Raw genomic sequence first — 24447 nt, 5'->3', positions numbered from 1 at the left:
TTTTCAAACTTTCATTGAATAAAAACTTAAAACCAAAGAAGTGCCAAAAACGGTAGTTTCTCTAAATGTCACCTTAGACACAGGTTATGGGATGCTCATGGGATACAGTAGTGACTTGTTACACTACATGTAGCCTCGAGGTTTATTGTCCTACTGGACACTAAGAGGGCCATAATTTACAAAATAAACATTATATTAATATCAGTGAAAGTTGGAACTAGTGATTGAGGCCATAAGATCACCAGGAAGGACCATCTGTCGTGCCGAGGACTTATATTATTACAGAGACGCAGGTTGCTTTTATAACATCAGAAGATCACCTTTAGTGACCTCCCACCTCTAGACGCTCAAGATGCTTAAAACATTTGCAAAGCCCCCTTGGACGAATATAACGTGTGAAGCTCGTCTTTTTTTTTTTTTTTTTTTTTAACTGAGGGGGTTGTGTCATGATTCCAGAACAAAATGAGTGGGTGTGCGTCAGATGTTGGTGAGGGTAGTCCCTGCCTCTTCACCTTACCATAGCTAGCCTTGAAAAACCCAGAACCTGTTCTAATGGTCGTGAAGTCTTTACTAATATAAACTGAGGTGTCAAAACTCGTCATTGAGGCTACAGGGAGGTCGTCAAATGTCGTCTTTATGGGTTAAAGTAAAACCTCATCATCGTCTCCTTTCCTTTGGATGACCATCTACGAATTAGCTGTTGTCCAAAGGTATCTGCCATTTTCTTTATTGCACAGTTTCTCTGTGCCAGTAGGCTGTTAAATCCACATAGGAATCTGGGCCGTTAGGAGCCATTAAAAACACCTGTTTTGACAACAAGTGGTTCACTTGTCTTACTGCATTTAAATGTTTTTTGAACTGCTGAGCAATCAGTTGCACACAGCCCACAATGATGTAATGGGAAAAGAAGAAAACCAGTGAAAACTTTTTTTTGAAACATAGAAAAGCTACATTAGCACAGAGGTTCATTGTTCCTGCCGACTCTCACCTAAAAACTACAAATCATACCTTCTCCCAGTCAAACTGACACCTCTGACGGTGTAAACAAAGCTTGCTGAGCAGAGGCGTATTTCACTGACATTTAATAAGTGCATCGTGTTTTCTTCAACCTTTCTCTGCAGTAAACAAGGAGAAGTGGAAAGAGGAGGATAGAAGGAACATTTTTTCCACCAGTTTAAAGTAAAGCAGTGTGTTTGGGCAGTGTCAGGGGTGAGTCATGTGTGTCTGTTCATAGTTAGCAGCTCCGTGGCAGAAAGAGAGAGGGTGAGCAGCAGAGTCAAAAGACAGGCTGATCTATAACAGAAAGAGAGAAAGAACCGTCCTCGCGTCCTGTTATCGTCTTGGTGAGTCTGGCTAGATAACCTTCCTAGATTAGGAACTACTTTTCCATTTAAAAAGGAAGAGCTTTGGCTCACCTTTTCTGAAATGTCTGCTGTGATAGATGTGATTGCTGACAGTTGGAAAAATGGTCTATCTATTTGATAAACATGCTCCCAGTTTGGGAATACCAAGGAATTCTCCCAATTTATTTATTTTGTTTGTACTGGAATTTTAGCTAAATGTGCTTTCAGCAAAGTCTTTGCTCTACAGCTCATCTGACCAATGTGACCTCAAAGTGGGCGAGTCCAGTAAGTGTGCTGTATTGAAATGTGTTGATCAGAGTGGAAATTTTCGAACATTCTCCCTACTGTGTAATAATGCCAGTATCCACACAGCAGGAATAACTGTATATTTTATTTTATTTTTTTAACTTTTTTGGAGTTATTAGTGATTTTGCTGCAGGTTTTTGGCCATCCAGTGGTGCTGACTGGGTTCTTGGCTCTAGAAGATTGTAAAGGTGAAAAAACACATTTAACTGACAAATAAGATTCATTTAAGGGAGCTGCCATGAAAGTGACTCATTCTGCACCCTTTAGCTGAGGACTGAGTCACATGAGTTTTGCTTTGAATCATAAAATTATGCAGTATTATGTAAGAGTAAGCATACAGATCGGCGTTTCCGACTCGAACCGCCCTAGCTGCACCGTTGGAGTATATCATATATGGCTCTTTAAAGTATAGCCAGCAAAGTCTCAGGAATCAGGTGACTGAAAACTAAAGTCACACTAAAAACAGATCAGTTTTTTTTTTATTCTTTAAGATCTTGTGAATTCAGCCCTAATGGTCAACGTTAGGGTGACCCCACCGGTCGCAGCAGATGGCCCCGCCCCTCCCTGAGCCTGGTTCTGTTGGAAGTTTCTTCCTGTTAAAAGGGAGTTTCTTCTTCCCACTGTCGCTAAAGTGCTCGCTCCTCCTGGTTTTTGCCCTTTACTGGCCAAGTCAACGGAAATCCTGAATTTGTAGTTATCTTCAGTGTAAGCATAGAAAAAGTGCTTGTGTGAATGGGTGATAATAGGTGAATGGGGCTCGCACTTTGAATGCTCTCGGATAGTTGAAGTGCTTTATGTAAGAATCATTGCATTTAGTTAAATGATGCTGTTTTCAGAAGTGTTACCATATTTGAATGAGGCACTGAAGCAAATAAAATAAGCCATGGAGGAAGTATCATAGAATTTTGTCCTTTTGTTTCATCGTCCAGTGTTTGAGAAAACAGATGCAGCATTTACACTTGAGACACGCATAAACATCCACATGCAGTAACACAGGCCCTTTAATCACAGCACAGACTGTTATTGTAACAGAGCAGAGTGATGCAAGCTACAAAGAGGTGCTTTTTAACTACAGGAACTTTTTTTAGTTGGTATCTATTGGAGGTCATACTTCTCTTTTCGGTCTCCATCTAGAGGGACTGGAGACCATAATTCTTCTTAAAACTCACTTTTTATAGTCTTTTATTCATCCTACCATAAATTAAGCACTTTCCTTGGGCAAAATGAACGTCAGGTGACGTAAATATTTTGTGATTGTTCAAATTAATTAATGCTACACCAGTAAAACATTAATGTAAACAAACAATACATTTAAATGTTAGTCTTGGAAATGAAACAAAAGTAGGACGAACCAACTATAAATGAAATCCAGGTTTTACCACGTATTTATTTGATAGAGGAAGTACATCATAAAAGTCATGAGAAGTTTAAAAGTCAAGCATCCTACACAAAGTGTGTAGAAAAAGTGACGTCAGAGGTGATAGTAGTAGGTTTAACAAGTCTGGGGGAAAAAGAAAATGACATTGGAATGAGAATTTGAGATATTACCTGAACCGTGTTGTTTGTTTGTTGTTTTAAATTATTATTAAACTGTTACGTCTCTCTGTGTCCCAGAACTGTTGGGACTGAAAATGTCTACAGACGTGTTTGGTTTAGATGTAAAAAAACAAACTTGTAGTCATAAATCCTGCATTTCCAGAAGACCAAATCTGTGACTGTTCTTGACTTGTTAATGAGGTCAAATGAGGAAATGTTTTCTGCACAAACCGCAGATTCATTGTTTGTAATTAGAGAACTGTACCCATCATTTAGATCTTTTGCCTGTATTGTGGCGATTCCCAGAGGCAAGGCAGCGGATGCTGAGCTCATGTGTGGAGTTCAAGTAGCGTGGACTGACTGGGACGACCGAGCTATGTTTGTCACTGGAAAACAGGGGGAGAGAGAGAGGAGGTGAGGTAGCAGAGGTGAAATGAAATGACTCATTGTTTCCTTTTTGTCCTCTCTGTGCAGCCAGGGTCCTTTGTCATCTATCAGAGCCGTCATCAAGAGAAGTGAGTATTCACTCTCACAAATGAACATAGAACCAAGAAGAATGAAACAAAATGCTTTAACTCTAAAAATAAATCATAGTTTTAAGGACAGGGTTGTTTTTCTTGTTTGTTATTGCACAAAAAAAATAAAAATTAGTTGATTCTGACGGGGTCGGGTTGGAGTCATCCACTTTTTTTTCTTTTAGCAGTGATGGAAAACATCTTCTTGGTTCGTGTGACTATTTTAATTGTGTCCACACTGTTATCTTCTCTGTAGTGGGAATTTTTCTGCTTTGTTTTGCTTGCCTTTCTTTTTTCTAAAGCGGCTTCTGTTTTCCTATCAGCCTCTTCCAGGTCGACCGCTCTGTCTGAGGCTCCCAGAGACAGAGAGCGGGACCGGGAGAGAGACCGAGAGCGGGAAAGAGACAGAGACAGGAGGTACGAGTCTGCCGTGCCATCATCATCACTGGTTCATATTTAACATGCAGATGTTTCATGAAGTGAAACGGGGAAAAGAAAAGTAAAATCCAGCTGTGAATTCTGTTGTTATGGTTACTCCATTTAGTCAGGATAATATGTTAACACTTTAGCCAACAAACAAGCTTTAATCTTCACTTTTAGAGTAAATGAGCTTTATGTAAGGTGTGTGTATGTGAGGGGAAGCTCATCACTGAGCTCCTTCCTGCGTCACGTTTAAACACTTGGACGGTTCCTGGATCTGAGCCCGTGTAAACATTTGAAAATAGTTGTGTACTCTTTGAGCTGCGTGTGTTTGCCTGTTTCTTCTTTAACAAGGTACTTTAAAACCATTTACTATGAATTCTGAGATTCATCTGGGTTTTTAATTAATGAAACAAAATTATATTTATGTCTCAAATTTAATTCCCCATTTCATTTAAAAGCTAAAATTAGCATTTTTTTTATTATGTTTTCATTTAAGTTTTAATTGACATCTTTGATGTGACTAAAAATTTAAACAGTTTTTTAATTAACTGATTAAACTGTTTGGGCTATAAAACTTAAAAACAATTAGAATAGTTTGTTATCATTTTAGAAAAATATAGGTGAAAAAAATCATTACAGTCCTGAAGCTAAAATCAGGAAATGAACTTTTTGAAAAACAGTTTTTCTTTTCAGTGAAGTTAAACGTCCGTTTAGATTCAGTGAAACTGAAAATTATAACTTTTTGAAAAGTCTGTGAAGGTTCTCAGTCATCCAGGTCATCGTAGTCAAAGGAGCTTGCAAAGAAAAGCGTCTGGACTTCTTTAAGTTGCTTGAAGACGTTTCACCTCTCATCCGAGAAGCTTCTTCAGTTCTAAGGTCAAATGACTCTAAGGACTCTAAGGAAAAAAGAAGGAACACACACATGTAAAGGAAGCACTCAAAACGTGCGGCTATCCTAAATGGGCGTTCTTAAAGTCAGCAAAGAGGCACAGAAAAGAAGACCAGACACCAGCGAGGGAGGATAAGAAGGACAGACGCAACAACATTGTCATCCCCTATGTAGCCGGTGTATCAGAGAAACTCAGGAGAGTTTTCTCCAAGCATGACATCCCGGTGCATTTCAGACCCAGCAACACGCTCAGACAGAAACTGGTTCACCCGAAAGACAAAACTCGAAAACACAGACTTAACAATGTGGTGTATGCTGTACAGTGCAGCGAGGAATGCCCAGACCTCTACATTGGAGAGACCAAACAGCCACTTCACAAGCGCATGGCACAACACAGAAGAGCCACCTCCACAGGACAAGACTCAGCAGTCCATCTGCATCTTAAGGATAAAGGACACTCTTTCGAGGATGCCAATGTTCACATTTTGGACAGAGAGGACAGATGGTTTGAAAGAGGAGTGAAAGAAGCCATCTATGTCCACTGTGAGCGACCATCTTTGAACAGAGGCGGGGGTCTACGACACCAACTCTCTGCCATCTATAATCCAGTTTTGAGATCCCTTCCCAGACACCTTAACGCCCACTCACATCCTGGGCCATCTGACCTCAGGAATTCGCATGATAAGGTGGGGCCAGGTTTCACAATGAACACACCCGAAACTCTGGCTGATTGGGACCCACACCCAGTTTCACACCTTGGCTCAGGCGATTAGAGGATCATCAGGGGGTCCTTTTGTCCCTCTGTGGGGGGAAACTCCCACTAGGTTTATATCTGGGACTCTCCACCATTTGACCTTAGAACTGAAGAAGCTTCTCGGATGAGAGGTGAAACGTCTTCAAGCAACTTAAAGAAGTCCAGACGCTTTTCTTTGCAAGCTCCTTTGACAACTTTTTGAAAAGAATTTTATTTTATGATTTAGTTGATTAATTTCAATGTGTCAGGAAAATGTATACATTAATATTTAATGAATTTATTGAATTAGTGAGGATAAAATGTATGTTTCCATACCTGCTTCTAAAACACTTGTGTGACGTGTGTAATGTTTTTTTTCGTCTCTGAACTTTGCACCTGTGTAGCTTTCAGAGCCTCCTGCCTGCTGTTGTCCTGTTTTAGATTTTGCTTTTTATAACCTTCCTTTAACATGTGACGTGTTTCCAGGCGTCCGGAGATCACCATCCTGTCAGCCGAGCCGCTGACCTCGACTTCCTGGTTTCCTGGAGCTTCTGGAGGGTTCCCACCTCCCCCTCCACCTCCTGCACAGATCTGGGGACCCACGATCCCTCCGGCCATACAGGTAAAGTGTTTATTCAGGGGTGTTTTTGTACTAAATAAATGGCTTTATTAAGTTTCATAGTCCTACCTGTGGATTCAGTGCATGTTTGTGTCTTATATTTGCTGGTTTTCTCTCACTCAGCCGCCTCCTACCTACGAGGAGGTGATCAGGGAGAAGACACAGGAGCAGGTTCTCTCCACTTCTTCCTCTGCCTCAGCATCCCCCTTGCATCCTGTTTCCAGAGTAACCATCTCCACGCAGACTGATCCAGGATCTGACCCTGATCCTCCAGAACCACAAGGCAAGAGGTTTTTTTTTTTTTTGGTTTTTTTTTGGGGGGGGGGGGTTGTAAAGCTGGGTGATGTCAATAATATATCAATAACACATCAGTACAGTCATGACTTAAACAGTGCCGCTGTTCCAGATCTGCAGTCGTGTTGCCCTGCCCACACCTTCCAGCTGCACCTTTGCTACTTACGAGCTATTTATTGTGGAGAATATTGAAGCACTAAAAATTATTTTGCATGAATTTCACCTGTAGCGAAAAACTAATCTGATTTCTACATCTCCATTGTTGGGCTGTGGGGGGTCAGACGTCAACACACTCATAGTAAATGTTTAAAGTCTGTTCATATTAGACATAAGCAAGCGTTGAAATAACTGAATATGGTTCATGATTTCCTGCATCATTGCGCTGCCCTCAGCACTTTTATTAGCTTTTGGTGTTTCAGTTTATATATTCTTCATGTGTTATTATCTCTTTCACAGCAAGTGTGTAATGTAAATGACACTGTGTGCCATTTACCTGGACCGCTGTTTAATGTTTATGCTGTTGGTGACTTTAATAGCATTTGTAAATAGTATTATCTGACAAATAATGTGGTTTGCTGTGTGGTGCAGATCATAAGAGGCTTGTACTTTAGTGACTTAACTTCTAGAATTTTATTAGTCTGTTACATTGCACCCATATATTTTATGGGTGGAGCTTTCTAACAAAGTTCACTAATTTTAGCTGAGGCGCTCCACCATTTCATAAAAAAAAAAACCCTAAATAACAACAACAAAACTATATTGTGACAGCCAAAGTACCAAATTCAGGGGTTAATGTTACAGTAGTTACACTATGTGCATGTTTTAAATACAGTACAATACAATACAGTCTGCCTGGGAACTAGTGAGCGGCGTGCCGCCTGTTATTTTACATTTCATAAAGTAACAGGATGTTATCTGTTTCGTCTGTATCAGCCAGCTGTATTGTCTGCCTTTAGCCTTATTTTATACGTAAGTAATCGAGTAAAAGTAACTTCTGTCTGTGTGTGCAGTAAGAAGAGCAGTGAAACCGCCTCGGCCGCCTTGCCGCCAGCCTCCTAAATCATCTCACGTTGATGACATCACCAGCACTGCCAGCCAATCAGCGCTTGCCCCCATTGGCAGTGACACGCACATTTCCACGCACACACAGTCCTGTGACCTCACTGATCTGGGTTCACCTTCAACCTCGAACTCTGGTGTTCAGACTGACCAGTGGGATCAGTGCTCTGCTACTGTGGATGTGCCTCCTCCTCGTACTTCTCCCACCACTTCCTTTGAAGTCCCATTGGAGCAACCCAGACCACGTCCTCGTTCGAAGCCTGGCCTTCGACCAATCAGCAGCGAGGTTAAAGTTCAGACTTTGGTGAAGCTGCGGGAGGACGGTTTGGCCACGTTAGCCAGTCGTGCAGCGAGTGACCCTGCTAACCAACAAGTCACTCAAGGGAAATATTCTCAGGAGTTACTCGAGGCCTTCAGTTCAGACGAGTGGGGCTTCCCCGATAACCGCGGCGACACCAGTGGGCTGAGCCAGTCAGAGAGTGAGGAAGGGGAGGACGAGGACGACTGGGAGGACATGGCAACACTGAAAGCTAGGATACAAGCCTTTGAGCAGCAGCAGCAGGTGAGCAGTGAGAGCTGTGACGGTAATGACAAACAAAGCGGAACCACAAAGAGGCCCGAGCCTCGACCACGCCCTCGTTTCCAGGGGCAACAAGCCAAATCTGGCCCTCCCACGATTGCCCCCAAACCCAAAAACTTTTCACCTGGCCCTAAACCGTCCACCAAGGGATTCTGGGAAGATGGAGGTTTCACAGCAGCCACAGAGGACTCTACTGAAGCCCCCTCTTCTAAACCTCAAACAACGGCAGAACCATCACTGAAATCTGCTCCAGGCCTGGAGCCACAGCCCATTAAACCCACAGAGAAACCCACAACAACACCCAAACCCCAGTCCAGCACAGAAACTCTCTCCTCTGCTCCTGTCCCAGCCCCGCGGCCCCCTCCACCCAAGCTAACCCCCTGTCTCAGTGACCCTAAACCCCCACCCAGACCTCCAGTCACCCCCAGGGTCAGCGTGGGTGTTTCACACCCAGATAAGAGCACCACCGATGGACGCACTACCCCAACTCTAACCCCGAGGCCCTTGGTGGAAGTTGGTGGTGGATCACAGACAGAGACCCAGACTGGAAGTGAAGCGACGCAGAGCGCCACAAACCAAAGTGGTGAGTTTTCAACACAATTCACATTCTGCTGCCCCCTACAGGTGGCTCCAAGGAACTACTGCAGTTGTTATAAACAATATAAACAATTAATAATTGTTATTAATTAATAACTATTAATTCATAATTGTTACTTTGTTTCAATTTCTTTACCGAAGAGTGCTGTGGCAGAAAAATAATGACCTGCTGGTGCCTTAATATCAGCAGTTTTTCACATTTCACATGGCAGGCTTAGCATTTGTGGTAGTATCTAGAGATTAGTCCCATACTGTAGTGGTTTACACATTTGCCATAAAAGTCGAAAGATCCCTAGTTTGATTCCAGGTTGTGTCAGGAAACCTTCCAAGCAAACATGCAGAGCTGTCTGCTTCAGTGAGCGCTTGTGAATAAGGAAGCAGATGAAAGTAGAATTGTGCTATTAGCAAACAAAGGAGGTGCAGCCATGCTTACTTATAGGTTGTGATGATGATAATAATAATAACAATGATAATAATAATAATTGACTAATAATAGCACTAATCTGCAGTCTTGGTGAACTAGTCTGTTGCAAGCTCTGGTTGAAGTGACCACCTCACAGTCAGAGTAAACGATAAACATTTCTGTAGTCACAGACAGAGGATGAGTTTGGAGATGATATGGAGGATCACCACAGCAGCAACCTGGTGCTAAATAAATGACATGGTTATCGGTCACCAAACCTTCAAAATAAGAGCCAGAACCAAAATACTTACATGAGTGTTCTGACAAACTATATATTTGTGGAAAAAATATACTTGGCACAGAAATAAGTTAGGGGGACATAATGTCATAGCAAAATAAGTTCTTGGTAATCAGTAATTGATAAAGATCATGGTTGGAGCAGCATGAGTGCTTGATATGATTGTTATTGATGTATCTTGTCGTTGAATACAGCCACCAGCTACTGATAGTTGTGCCTCTGGCTGTTGGGACTGACCATGTGTCACTTGAGCTGTTTTACAGGTTTTGTTTTTTTTGTTTTTTTTGTTTTTTTTTGCTCCAAAGGTTTTAAATTGCGCTGACCTACATTTCCTGTTTTTTGTTTTTTTTGGGTTTTTTTTTTTCACATATCTCAGCAGTAAACTAAACACAGAAACTTCGTCCTTTAAAAAAACAAAACAAAAACCTCTTTGTTTCTGCACATGTGCAGAAGTGCAGCTCAGCTCACAAATATTTACAAGAGGGAAGCGTGCTGCTTATCTACTAGATAACCCGATGGTGTAGCTGCTGCTGATAAGCATTGACTGAACTTGAGAGCTGCGCTGTGATAATCTGCTATAGCTGGATTTACTGATAGTAAATGGGAACATTTTCCTTTTAATGCTACTCACAGTTTTAAGCGTGATGACCCGAAGATAATAGGGTGCAAATAAAAGCTAAGCAGCCGGAACTTCTTTATGCTTTTTCTGTTTCTCAGTCTTATACATTTAGGTCTGTTTAAGGACAGACCTAAATGTATAAGATAAAACCAAAGTTTTTACAGCTTTGCCACCAATTTGGATTTTATATTCATAAAAATGTAACTGAAATGCAATTTTAATTCAAGGGTTCTCACAAAAGCATCATTAACTGTTTAGAAATGGCCTTTATATACACGGTTCCCCCATTTTCATTAGCTTATTAGACAACAAACAGTTTTATGACCACATGAGTGCCTATTTGGTTAGATTTAGACTTTAAAATGTATTAGGCTACAGCCTGGACATAAAGTAAAATACTAATTTAAATTTCAGCATTTAAAACTAAAAAGTTTGCTTTAAAAAAGGTTATTGTTTTGGTTAAAATGCAACTCTTGCCAGCTGTTTTAACGCTCTATTTGTGTGGTTGCCACGGTGACACATCTTCTCTGAAGAGCCTGGACAAACTATGTGTTACAGGGTGGCAGCACCTGTAGACAGCTATCTATGTTTCCTGTAAACAGGAACGAAATGATCAGACAGGGAGTCGTGGCTTGTCGTTCCTGAATACTCCGCAATTATTGCTGTTTACAGCTGCACTGAAAAAGTACCTTTATGTCCATGAACAGGGATGAATCGATTTCTTTACTGTGAGGCCAGGCTGGCTCTAAGCAGTGGACCGTGATGATGTCATTTCAGGCACAGCAGCTCCACCTAACTCTTCTGTTTGCCAGTGATAGCCAATCAGAAAGAAGTTGGCTTAAAAGACATATGAGCTAAATTAGCTTGTTTGATATATTTAGATAAAAAAAAATGCCCAATTACTGCCCTATTGGGCATTGTGTGTGGCACTCCTCTGGTTTTGTGTATGCTGAAGCATTATCCGTTAAAAGAGAAGCCAGTCCTGTGCTAATGTTGACATTTGAAATACAATCCGCTGTTTACCCTGAAACCTCTGTCAGGGATTTATAGTGGCGTCAGTGTTTGTGGTGCCTCCTCACTGACTGCTGAATACATATTCATTGCGATCTCAGAATTCACAATGAGCAACCGTCTCCTCCTCCATGGACCAGTGAAGTCCTTTCCGTCTCGGCCTGAGTTTGCAGACAAATTAACTAACCTATTTTTAAATGACACCAATTGAACCTAATGTGCTGTCTACCAAGACACCGAAACAGCGGACATTCCCTAAACCAGCCCAGATGTTGACTTTGGAATCAGTGCTAATCGCACAAAACTCCAATATAAACCATTTACAGGATGTTTCCTCCTGCTTTGTAAAATGGTTTTACTGGTGAAATAAAGAATGCCTGGGACTTTCTGGGAGGACTGACTGGAGACATTTAATTACACTTCGTGAAATAGTCACAAATAACGATGTCAACCAAGATAACAGTGCTGTGGAAAACATGGTAACTGCTGTACCACAGCAGATCATCTGCCTCCATCTCACCCATTCCTACTAACCTCCTCTCCACACCAACCCTCTGCATGTCCTTCCTCACTAAATCCACAAACGTCTGGTCTTCCTCTTTTTCTCCTGCTTTGCAGCTTCTACATCCTTTGTCTAATATCCACCATCCTTCCTTCACACTATCATCTTGGAAACTTTCATTCTTATTGTTATCCTTGTGTCACAAATCACCCCTGACACTGATCTCCACCCACCCCACCCTGCCTGCACTTCTTCTTCACCTCTCTTGAGTACTGTCCTTGAGTTCTGTCTGCTGCTTTGGATGTTTGACCTCCAGGTATTTACATTCACCTATCTTGACTACTTCTGCTCCTTGCATGGTCTAAACATGAATCGGTTGATTTGAGACCGGCTTCATGAAAAATTGCGTTCATGAAAACAAAAATAAGATGAGCAGAAATTCTCCCTCATCAAGCTGCAAGCACTGCATGAATGTTATAAATGTGTCTCAGCTTCAAGCAGTTTTAGAATTAGATTTTTATTAAATCCCCATCGACAACTTTATTTTCAGGTTTATTTTCTGATTTATTTAATTAATTTTTTTGTCATTTCAGTGAAAGTTGGAAGTTCTCGTCCAGGCGTCCCAAACAAGCCAGCAGCACTGATGGCACCGCGCAGAGCAAGTGGTAAGACACAAGTGTATGTGTGTGTGTGTGTGTGTGTGTGTGTGTGTGTGTGTGTGTGTGTGTACACTGAGCAGAAGCACAATAGAGTGTTTGACAGCTTAGAGACACAAATCTGTCCTGCTTAGAAATATGCAAACTTGCAAAGAGATTTTCTGTGGTTTGTGTTTTTGCATGTGAGTGTGTGTCTGTGTGTGCTGAAGGGAGGGGGGGAGGGAAGGAGGGAGGGTGATGCATTATGCAATCCAAACCTTGTGAAAGAAAAAGACTGCGATTGTGTAAGGAGAAACAAGACCCCACTGTTGTTGTGGTGGTGTGCTGTGGGTTTGATGCACCAGAATAGTGTGTGTGTGTGCTTAAGTGTGTATGATATTTTTTCCAGGGTGTTTATTGGCTGCAGCATGAAGTTGTGCAAACAATAGTCTTTCATTAAATATATTTATCCTTCTCTCAGCTAGTAGTCATGCGCTGTGAGCCTCAGATTGGTGAGTGCATATTGAGGGATATCGACGCCCTTATCAGTTCTGCTCAGACGTCTCATCCTCGATGGCACGACAGTATTTTTTGGCACAGCGAAAAATGTTTACTATGATTAAAAAAATGTAAACTTAAAAAACAAAAAACAATGTGAAACTGCTCGTGGTTTTCCTTTGGTCACCGTTTTGTCTCCACTACACTGATCGCAGAGTACAAACAGTAGAAAAAGGGCTGGTTTGTGACTCAGGTGTGAACAAGCTCCACCGATGTGAGTCTGACGTCACTGTTTGGCAGCGAGCTGTCAGGAAAGAAAAAACACATGACAGCACTGGAAAAGGGAGCTAATCGGCTTGGAGGCATTCTGACTTATACAACCGTTTGGAAACTGTTCTTGACTCCGGTCCTTACTCAGGATGTTTGCTGCTGTGTTGCAATGAAGCAGTGTGATTCTTCTGTGTGTGTTACTTAAATTTAAATGAATTTGGTCATCATTACGCCTTCTGTGTATGCCATACATTAACTACATGACCATAGCTGTAGTGAATCTGTCCTACCTCAAGCATCATGTAGTTTGAGTAAACTGCAGATTTCCTGGAGTTTTGGAACAATAACAGCACTTCTGGATTGCTGGAAAAACAAAAGCCAGCACATGTAAATAACTTATTTAGGAAGCAAATCGAATGCAGACTGGCTGGAGGGACTCAGATAATCAGAGCATGTCAGAGACTAGTCTGAGCTTGTCGTGGAAGGCATACAGCAGCAGAAGAGATGGGAAATTGAGGCTTGATCGCAAATGAAGGCCCGAATCACTCAGTATTAATATAATGTGCTAATAAAGAGTTGGTGACTTTATATGGCCCTCGCTGAGCCTGGTTCTGCTGGAGGTTTCTTCCTGTTAAAAGGGAGTTTTTCCTTCCCACTGTCGCCAAAGTGCTACTCATAGGGGGTCATATGATTGTTGGATTTTTCTCTGTATCTATGAAGTGCCTTGAGGCGACTTTTGTTGTGATTTGGCGCTATATAAATAAAATTGAATTGAATTAAATATGGAGGTCCAGCAACATTAAACTCACCACTTGGCAACCATCCCATAAACAGGTTTGGGAATTTATTTGGGAAGTTATTTTGAAGCACTGTGCAAATTAAATGTTAGTGCCTGTTTTTCCTCTAGAAGTTGTTAACCATATTTAGTTTGCCGTGTTTCTGTTGTGTCTTAGTTCAAGCACACATTATGCATTTTTTGCCAGCAGAGGGCAACAAAGGACATTTAAAGCCTTACTGATCAGTGATTTAGGTTTAAATAGAAATGCAATCTGAAGAAAAATGATTGCTGAAGCATCTCAACATAAACAAGTAAAGTTCAGATGATGTCTGTGTCAGCAAACATCATCATACCAGGAGCATCGCTCATGTCCAGAAAGAAGAGAGCTATGACACGTGCTTGGTGTGAGTCTCTGTAAGTCTAGCTTTTGTTTTTTGTTGTTCGCACACTAAAATTTGGCTAAAACATAAGTCATTCAAAAATAAAAAGATTCTTCTTAAACGTTTAATCTTGACATTGTAGGAAAATTTTCAAGATTTTGTTCAAATTATTCTAAAAATTATTTTAATTTTTTTTTTTTGCGTGTAACGTTGGTTCACCTTTTCTTGGTCATTGGTGAGCTCTTCTTTTATGTAAGTGCTACATTAAAAACTTTCTCTTGTTGCCTGTTTTTTTTTTTTTTTTATCGAACCACTCAGATTATTAAATCAGCTTTAATCTCAGTGGTTTGATTTCATGTATGCATTTAATTAAAGCAAATTATGTTTGCTTTCTGCCTGCAGCCCCAAATCTGGCTCCCAAACCCTCTGGAGTCTCATCAACTCCTCTGGATCCAAACCCAGTCCCGGCCAAACCTGCAGCAGCCCCTAAAACTTCTGGACCAGCCCCAGCCAAACCCCCGAGCCCGGCTCCAGCTCCGGCCTTGAGGAAGGGGCCTGTGGTCCAGACCAAACCTGAGACTGCCAACACTACAAAACCAAACTCCTCAGACCCTCCTCTGCCGCCACGGTAAGAAAGAGAGCCAAGCTTTAGGAAAGATGGAAGTTTGCTGCAAAGCAATGAATTTCGAGGCTGTGGTGTCTCTGATCCATATGCTGTAAGGCTAATGCAGAGGACCGGGTTCAGGTCCACCACAATTTAAAAAAAAAAAAAGGCTGAAAATCCCAAAACATATAATACATACACATACTGAGAGTGGTTTCAGTTGAATTTTGACTAACCTCTGGTGCAGTACGGAGCAGCCCCTCTTCTTTCAGCTACATACAGCAGTCGACCCTCAGAGCCGTACACATCAAGAACTCCACCTTGTTCTACTTTATCACTGTAGATAATGCATACAGATAAACCAGCAGCTTTTCACAGTGAATGCAAACAAATCAGTCCAGCGGGCTTTGATCCAGAGCTAAACAGACTGAGGATGAAGCATTTTTGTGTCTACATAGGTGATTACCTCTGAACCTGCAAAATGAGGTCCAGCAAAATTAAGAAAGTAAGGTAGTAGGTGTTAGAGGGGCTACAGCTGACTGCTGCTGTCTTCTCTTGAAGACACCTCCTGTTTATCTTTACCTGACTAATAATACTCTTTCTTTTACCTTCAGTCCATCCAGTGTGAAGCTCCTCCCCCTTCGTCCACCACCAATCAAATCTATCCCCGGGCGCCCGCCGCCTCCAGCCATCAACTCCACCTCCTCAGGTAGCCAGAATCCAACTCTGTCTAAAGTTAGTCCCGCCCCTTCCCTTTCTGCTGCTAGTCAGGTGACACCTTCACAGACCAGTTCCAGTCCTCCTCCTTCAACAGCCAATCAGACACAGGCACAAAAGGCATCAAAGCGAGGACCACCTCTGCCTCCACGCCCTAAACCTGGACACCCTCTGTACAACAGCTATGTGGTAAACCTGCACGTGCACACACACACAAAGATACAAGTTCTGATTACGTTTCTAATTCAACTTTATCTCTCAGAAGCAGGAAGTGCTGATCGTCCTGGATGACCCGAGTCCCTCGCCTTCGGAGCATCCTCCAGGCGAGAATCAGAATACCACCACCCCCCTAATCAACACATCACAGTGTCTGCTCGATCTGGACCCCAAGCCAGAGTCCGTCCCTAATCAGGACAACCAATCGAAACCTGCCCTGGAGGACCACAGCCTGTCAGGCTCAGAGGTACAGCTTCAGATTTTTTTATTTATTTTTTAGTTGATTATTCAAATCATTTTTGAAAAAGGATCAGAGGTCACCTGTCAGGAGTGGTGGGTTGGTCCAGACCAGACAGGTTTGTAGCTCTGGACTACAGAGGCCCAAACTGCAAAAAATCATAAATTATAGGAAACTGGAACGGTACCAAAATAACATTTGGTCAATGAATAATTTACATTTGTATTGTCATCAGACCTTTTTATATTTGGTGCATTTAATTGAATATTATTTAAATCAATTTTGTTATTGATTTTTTATTTTGACTCACTGCAAAGGTTTTAAACGGTTTTTAAATGCATAAATATTAATGACGTTATGTTTTGTTTATCCTTTAGTCGATTCTTCCGGTGCAGCCTGCTGAGCTGAAGGAGCAACCAGACTCTCCTCCTGTCAGGTCAGACACACACACACACACACACACACACACACACACACACACACACACACACACTCTCACTCTCTATGAGCCACATGTTCTAATCAGCCGGTTTTTCTGCAGCGGCCCTCGGTGCGTCGCTCTGTTGGACCACGAGGGAGAGGAAGAAGACGAGCTCACCTTTTCCCAGGGTGATGTCATTGGTCTCCTGGAGCTCATCGGGCAGGAATGGGGGCGGGGCCAAATCCACGGCCGAATTGGTAAATTCCCCTTGAACTTCACAGAGGTGGTGGAGCCCCTCCCAACGTCAGTGACTGAACTGGGGGAAACTGACAAACCGGCACTGACGGACACGGCAATGACAGAAAACTCCGGTGAGCTGAAGGCTGCATTATCATCATCTCTACATCTCTATGCGTCACTGCTGTGGACAACTGCTAACAAAAGTTTTTGGGGGTTTTTTGTTTTGTAAATCCAAGGTTGCTTAGAGGTTTAAAAAGCTTTAAATGTCACCTTTGCTTTAAAAGAAGTTGTGAATCTTAGTGTCTGGTTTCTTAAAATGCTGGTAATTTCACACATTTTCTGGGTTTCCTTCTTCCGTCTGCATGACTCTGCAATGACCCTGTTATATGATGGCAAAATTAACACTTAAAGAGGTAAAACATTTCTATCACAGTCCTGGTGATTTGGACAAAACCTTGTTGATGAACACCAACATTTTATATCTGCAGTATGCATGCTTCTGAAGATCTGTTTGTGCTGGTTTTATCTTCACATTTTGGAGCAATTACATAAATAAATCAAAGTGATGGTGTAACACTGCTAACAAGCTACAACAGCTTCTCTGTTTGCACTGTTTAAGAAACAAAAAAGACGGTCATGCCTGTTCTCATGGGGAAGATAAACTCAAAGATAAAGTTGTTCTAAAAAACAGGTTTTAAATGACTGAACTAGAATATGCTGGAAGTAAACTTTTTTTTTCCATGTATGCACAACAATCAGTCTTCTCGCACCTCCTTGTGACCATTTTAAAACTGCAGGAGAAACAAGAGAGAAATGTTCTCTGCTTTGGACGTGAATGTAATGATGCTCTTTCACGTATCATCTGCAGGAATAAAGACTTCACAGGGCTCAAACTCAGAGGTGAGTGAATTTTCATTTTCTATTGTTATTTTATTAAACAGCAATTAATGAGCATGTTTCTTATTAGAACTGCACAATTAATTTAACGAACCTGATTGAGCAATATTGAAAAAGACAATCAAGCGGAGCCAAATAAATGTCTGACGTGTCTGCGCCTGCTGTTTGAAAATACTTTGGATTCAGGCCAATCGGAAGCAAAGAGTGCTGTAAAGTTGTGCCTGCACCGCAAAGACACACATCTAATCTATTCAGCGACCTGAAAACACAACACTAACCTAAAAATCAGTGCAAAAGTAATTTCCCAGCATTAGCTCAGATGCCCATCAAAGCGAGCCTGTTCATCACGTCTGTGAAACATCCAGCTCACTAAGATGCAGCATAATCACATTCAGCCAAAGAAAAGTGTCTAATAAACACTGTGGCAGAGCCTTTGGTGGACGTCCCAAATCTTTAGAATAACCTCCCTGATTAACATGTTTTCTTATGCATTTCTGTGCATGTTTGCTGATATAGTGATTATAAATGTTATAAGTAACAAAGGCTTCAGGTAAACAGTCAACACGATGGACAAACATGTTCTCCCCTCAGTTATTTATCCATCCATCCATCCATCCATCCTCATCCGCTTTATCCGGGGCCGGGTCGCGGGGGCAGCAGCCTAAGCAAAGAGGCCCAGACCTCCCTCTCCCCAGCCACCTCCTCCAGCTTATCCGGGGGAATACCAAGGCGTTCCCAGGCCAGCCGAGAGATATAATCTCTACAGCGTGTCCTGGGTCTGCCCCGGGGCCTCCTCCCGGTGGGACATGCCTGGAACACCTCACCCAGGAGGCGCCCAGGGGGCATCCTTGTCAGATGCCCAAACCACCTCAGCTGGCTCCTTTCGATGTGGAGCAGCAGCTGCTCTACTCTGAGCCCCTCCCGGATGGCCCAACTTCTCACCCTATCTCTAAGGGAGAGGCCAGCCACCCTTCAGAGGAAGCTCATTTCTGCCGCTTGTATCCGCGATCTCGTTCTTTCGGTCACTACCCACAGCTCGTGGCCATAGGTGAGGGTAGGGACGTAAATCGACCGGTAAATTGAGAGCTTCGGTTTTACACTCAGCTCCCTCTTCACCACGACGGACCGGTGCAGCGTCCGCATTACTGCAGCTGCAGCCCCAATCCGTCTGTCGATCTCCGGCTCCCTTCTCCCATCACTCGCGAACAAGACCCCGAGATACTTGAACTCCTCCACTTGGGGCAGGAACTCATCCTCGAATTTTAAATCATGCTTTTTATTTGTTCTTGTTTCTAATGTCTCTGTAAAGCACTTTGAATCACCTTGTTGTTGAATTGTGCTATACAAATAAACTTGCCTTGCCTTGCCTTGCCTTGCCTCGACCCGGAGTGGGCACTCCACCCTTTTCCGGCTGAGAACCTTGGCCTCAGATTTGGAGGTGCTGATCCTCATTCCCGCTGCGAACCATTCCAGTGCAAGCTGGAGGCCCTCACCCGATGAAGCCAACAGAACCACATCATCTACAAAAATCAGAGATGAGATTCTGAGGCCACCAAAGCGAAAGCCCTCCGCCACTTGGCTGCGCCTAGAAATCATGTCCATAAAAATTATGAACAGAACTGGAGACAAAGGGCAGCCCTGGCGGAGCCCATCACCCACCGGGAACGAGTCCGACTTATTGCCGGCAATGCGAACCAAGCTCTCGCAACGGTTGTATAGGGATCGAATGGCTCGTAGCAATGGGCCAGACACCCCATATTCCCGCAACACCTCCCACAGGACACCCCGAGGGACACGGTGGAATGCCTTCTCCAAGTCCACAAAACACATGTAGACTGGTTGGGCAAACTCCCATGCACCCTCAAGTATCCTGGAGAGGATAAAGAACTGGTCCAGTGTTCCGCAACCAGGACGAAAACCGCATTGTTCCTCCTGTATCCGAGGTTCGACTAACGGACGAACTCTCCTTTCCAGCACCCTGGCATAGACTTTCCCAGGGAGGCTGAGGAGTGTGATCCCCCTGTAGTTGGAACACACCCTCCGGTCCCCCTTCTTAAAGATGGGGACCACCACCCCGGTCTGCCAGTCCACAGGTACTGCCCCTGATCTCCACGCAACATTGCAGAGGCGTGTCAACCAGGACAGCCCTACAATGTCCAGAGCCTTCAGGAACTCGGGGCGGACCTCATCAACACCAGGGGCTCTGCCACCAAGGAGTTGTTTAACTGCCTCAGTGACCTCGCCCCCGGAAATTGGCGGGTCATTCCCCTCATCCCCAGACTCTGCTTCCTCCTCGGAAGACGTGTCAGTGGGATTAAGGAGGTCCTCGAAGTATTTCTTCCACCGCCTGACAATTTTCTCAGTCGACGTCAGCAGCGCTCCGCCAGCACTATACACAGTGCAGGTAGAGCACCGCTTTCCCCTCCTGAGACGTCTGACGGTTTGCCAGAATCTCTTCGAGGCAGTCCGAAAGTCTTTTTCCATGGCCTCTCCGAACTCCTCCTACACCCGAGTTTTTGCTTCAGCCACTGCCTGAGCCGCATTCCGCTTGGCCTGTCGATACCTGTCGGCTGCCTCCGGAGTCCCACAGGCTAACCAAGCCCGATAGGACTCCTTCTTCAGCCTGGTGGCTCCCTTCACCTCTGGTGTCCACCATTTGGTTCGGGGATTACCACCACGGCAGGCACCAACCACCTTGCGGCCGCAGCTCAATGCAGCAGCTTCGGCAATGGAGACGCTGAACATGGTCCATTCGGACTCAATGTCCCCAGTCTCCCTCGGAATGCTGTTGAAGCTCTGCCGGAGGTGTGCGTTGAAGATCTCGCGGACTGGGGCCTCTGCTAGACGTTCCCAGCGCACCCTCACTACGCGTTTAGGTGCACCAGGTCTGTCCAGCGTCCTCCTCCGCCACCTGATCCAACTCACCACCAGGTGGTGATCAGTTGACAGCTCAGCCCCTCTCTTTACCCGAGTGTCCAGAACATATGGCCGCAGGTCTGCTGATACGATTACAAAATCGATCATCGACCTACGGCCTAGAGCGTCCTGGTGCCACGTGCACTTATGGACACTCTTATGTTCGAACAGGGTGTTCGTTATGGCCAAACTGTGATTAGCACAGAAGTCCAATAACAAAGCACCGCTCGGGTTCAGATCAGGGAGGCCGTCCCTCCCAATCACGCCCTCCAGGTCCCGCTGTCGTCACCCACGTGAGCATTGAAGTCTCCCAGCAGGACAACAGAGACTCCAGGTGGAGCACCCTCCAGCACCCCCCCCCCCCCCCCCCCCCAGGGACTCTAAGAAGGCTTGGTACTCTGAACTGCCACTCGGCGCATAAGCGCAGATGACAGTCAGGACCCGTTTCCCGACCCTAAGGCGCAGGGAACAAACCCTCTCATCCACCGGGAAAAACCCCAACGTACCGGCAGCAAGCCGAGGGGATATTAGAATACCCACCCCAGCCCGCCGCCTCTCACCAGGGGCAACTCCAGACTGAGACAGAGTCCAGCCCCTCTCCAGGAGACTGGTTCCAGAGCCCAAGTCATGTGTAGAGGTGAGCCCGACTATATCTAGGTACCTCTCAACCTCACGCACTAACTCAGGCTCCTTCCCCACCAGAGAGGTGACATTCCATGTCCCTATTGCCAGTCTTGGCAGCCGGGGGTCAGTCCGCCAGGGCCTCCGCTCCTGGCCGCCACCCGGCACACAATGCACCCGACCCCTATGGCGCCTCCTGCGGGTGGTGGGCCTGCGGGAGGATGGGCCCATGTCTCCTCTTCGGGCAGTGCCCATGGACCATGGACTAAGGCCCGGCCACCAGACGCTCGCCCTCGGGCACCCTCCCCGGGCCTGGCTCCAGGGCGGGGCCCCGGTAACCCTATCCCGGGCAGGGTAAACTGTTCCCTCGGTGTCCTTTTCATAAGGGTCTTATGAATCGCTCTTTGTCTGGTCCCTCACCCAGGGCCAGTTTGCCATGGGAGACCCTACCAGGGGGCGAAAGCCCCCAGACAACATAGCCCCTGGGATCCCTGGGACACGCAAACCCCTCCACCACGATAAGGTAGCGATTCAAGGAGGGGCAGTTATTTTTCCATGTGCAGTAAAACCTGGGCTGTAAAGAAAACATGTCAGAGAAGAAGAAAAGCGTCTCACTGCTGTCGAGTGCTTTGCAACAAGTTTTATTCACTTTAATCAGCAGCTGGATTGAAAACTTTATATTTGCTTGTAGGAGCTGCACTGAGATTAGAATAAAGGCTGAATTTGTCTGCAGAGATTCTTTAAAAATCAATGTAATAAGAATATAATCCACAGTGTTGATGTGGTTTGGTCTTAATTTTTTCGAACTTTTAAGAACCACTTATTTAGATTTTTAAAATAATGCAAGAAGCTCTTTTTATATTCTGTTTTATTATATAATTAAATTTATCGTTGAGTTAAAATGTAAGTGATTATCTCAGTATTGATTTGTTAAACTGTGCAGACTGAGGAGTGGGCTGTAGCTCTGTTTGACTTCCCCGGTCAGACCCCAGAGGATCTGTCCTTCCACAAGGGGGCGCTGATCCAAGTGACGGAGCACATCGACACAGAGTGGAGGAGAGGAAGAGTGGAAGGGAGAGAGGGGCTTTACCCCGTGGCCTTTACACAGCCCTGCAAAGGTACAAAAGTCTGGCATGTGTGGGTCAGAGAGAGATTGTCAAACGACAAAAATACACAAATAAACACGCAAACTGTATCAAACTTTTTTTCTTCTCCAGCTCAGCCAATCACAGGCCAGCAGCCTGTGGCTAAAGGAATGGCCAAAGCTCTGTTTGACTTCACAGCAGAAAGCGAGGATGAGCTCACACTGAAGGTGTGTGAGGAGCCATAAGTATTTGGACACAAACACACTGTAGTCTCTCCTCTGTACACGTTCAAAGTGCTGATTTTATACATAATCCCCTCTTCACTGGCATTAATACCTCTGTAGACTTCATGTTGACAGTTCAAATTCAAATTCAAATTTTTATTTGTCACGTACACAGTCATACACAGTACGATATGTAGTGAAATGCTTGGACAACTGCTCGTGAACTAAAGAAAACAAAAAAGGAAAAGGCTATGAATAAGAAAGGAAATAAATATGAAAAATTAAAAAGGGTAAATTTAACTAGGAAGGAATAAAATATAAATTAAGGTTAAAAATGAAATAACTGTACAACAAAATACACAATACACAATATAGAACTATATAAGAATGTATGAAGAAATCTAAATATAAATAAATATATACACAATAACAGCAGCTGTACAAGTATTAACCGGAAATGAAGAATATAGTGACCAGTGTTGTGCAAAACCAAAGTCCAGAAAGTCCAGTGTGTGTGTAAGAACCATATGTGTGGGTCAGTACTGTGTGGTGGTGTGATTGAGAGACCGTATCGCCTGCGGGAAGAAGCTCCTCCTCAGTCTCTCTGTGTTGGTCTTCAGGGAGCGGAATCGCTTTCCTGACCTCAACAGAGAGAACAGTCCGTTGTTGGGATGGCTGAGGTCCTTCACGATCTTCCTGGCCTTGGTCCAGCACCGCCTGCTGTAGATTGAGTGCAGGTCAGGGAGCTCGGAGCGGATGGTGCGCTCAGCTGACCGCACAACCCTCTGTAGAGCTCGTCTGTCCTGCATGGTGCTGTTCCCGAACCAGGTTAAGATGTTTCCCGCCAGGATGCTCTCTATGGTGCACGAGTAAAAGTTCCTGAGCACCTTGGAGGGCAGTTGGAAGTCTCTCAAGCGTCTGAGGTGGTAGAGACGCTGTCGGGCCTTTTTCACCACGGTGTTGATGTGACAGGACCATGACAGGTCCTGCGTGATGTGAACTCCGAGGTATTTGAAGCTGTCCACTCTCTCCACTGGGCACTCGTTGATGACGGGGGTCTGGTAGTTCCTCTCCTGCTTAGTGCTGAAGTCCACTATCAGCTCCTTTGTCTTACTGACGTTTAGAAGGAGGTTGTTCCTCTGGCACCAGTTCTCCAGATTCCTAATCTCCTTCAGGTAGGCCGTCTCGTTGTTATCAGAGATCAGGCCCACCACGACGGTGTCGTCAGCAAACTTGATGATGGTGGTGGAGCTGGTAGTGGCCACACAGTCATATGTGTACAAAGAGTACAGCAGGGGGCTCAGAACACACCCCTGGGGGGCTCCAGTGCTGAGAGTGGTGGAGGCTGAGACATGTCCGCCCATCCTTACTGCCTGTGGTCTGCCAGTTAGGAAGTTGGAGATTCACTGACACATAGATGAGCTGAGTCCCAGATGCTCCAGCTTGGTGGTGAGTGTGGAGGGAATTATGGTGTTAAATGCAGAGCTGTAGTCTATGAAGAGCATTTTAACATAATTCCCCCTTCTAGTGTCCAAGTGAGTGAGTGATGTGTGGAGGAGATGAGAGATGGCATCGTCTGTGGAACGATTTGGACGGTAAGCGAACTGTAGTGGGTCCAGTGTGTCTGGCAGTTCCAGTAATCTGACGAGTTTCTCCTTGGATAATGAGAGAACAGGACTCACCTGGTCATGAAACTATCAGTTAACTATTCAGGTATTTTTAAGCCTCAGAAAATTGGCTTAAAAAAAGAAAAAGTATAAAAACAGTTGTTAATCCAGTGTTTTTGTTAAGCGCCTTAAATTAAGGCTGAAAGACTGCACTTCAATCACATCTTGACTGGTTGATTTCAAATCCACTCTGGTGGTGTACACAAGAAAAACTACAGAAAACAATATATCACTGATAAATCCTTACAGATATAAATAAAATACCCTGTCAGATTTCCTGTGTTTACTTTTAGGTGTTGATTTTTTTTGGGTG

General features: G+C 44.2%; 1 protein-coding gene across 3 annotated transcripts in view; it reads left to right on the top strand.

Annotated features, from left to right (window-relative positions):
- LOC146674045 (uncharacterized) overlaps nucleotides 1-24447 on the top strand; it is a 34115-nt gene that overhangs the window by 8199 nt on the left and 1469 nt on the right. The window contains exons 3-16 of one of the 3 annotated variants that reach the window (XM_085392444.1): nucleotides 3660-3700; nucleotides 4024-4117; nucleotides 6232-6367; nucleotides 6488-6647; nucleotides 7669-8880; nucleotides 12321-12392; nucleotides 14691-14916; nucleotides 15507-15798; nucleotides 15875-16072; nucleotides 16441-16499; nucleotides 16605-16855; nucleotides 17593-17624; nucleotides 22102-22276; nucleotides 22376-22470. In XM_085392444.1, the coding sequence (XP_085248570.1) occupies nucleotides 3660-3700; nucleotides 4024-4117; nucleotides 6232-6367; nucleotides 6488-6647; nucleotides 7669-8880; nucleotides 12321-12392; nucleotides 14691-14916; nucleotides 15507-15798; nucleotides 15875-16072; nucleotides 16441-16499; nucleotides 16605-16855; nucleotides 17593-17624; nucleotides 22102-22276; nucleotides 22376-22470 (3043 nt within the window). Of the gene's footprint in view, nucleotides 1-3659; nucleotides 3701-4023; nucleotides 4118-6231; nucleotides 6368-6487; nucleotides 6648-7668; nucleotides 8881-12320; nucleotides 12393-14690; nucleotides 14917-15506; nucleotides 15799-15871; nucleotides 16073-16440; nucleotides 16500-16604; nucleotides 16856-17592; nucleotides 17625-22078; nucleotides 22277-22375; nucleotides 22471-24447 lie in introns of those variants that run through there. The other 2 variants (XM_085392438.1, XM_085392453.1) reach the window with 2 other exon arrangements.

This window comes from Rhamphochromis longiceps, linkage group LG3 (genome assembly GCF_057381845.1).
Source record: "Rhamphochromis longiceps isolate RC_006_pf linkage group LG3, R_longiceps_female_GT1.1, whole genome shotgun sequence".
NCBI lineage: Eukaryota > Metazoa > Chordata > Actinopteri > Cichliformes > Cichlidae > Rhamphochromis > Rhamphochromis longiceps.
The sequence above is the reverse complement of the archived record's forward strand: the minus strand, read 5'-3'. Positions and strand labels throughout refer to the sequence as shown.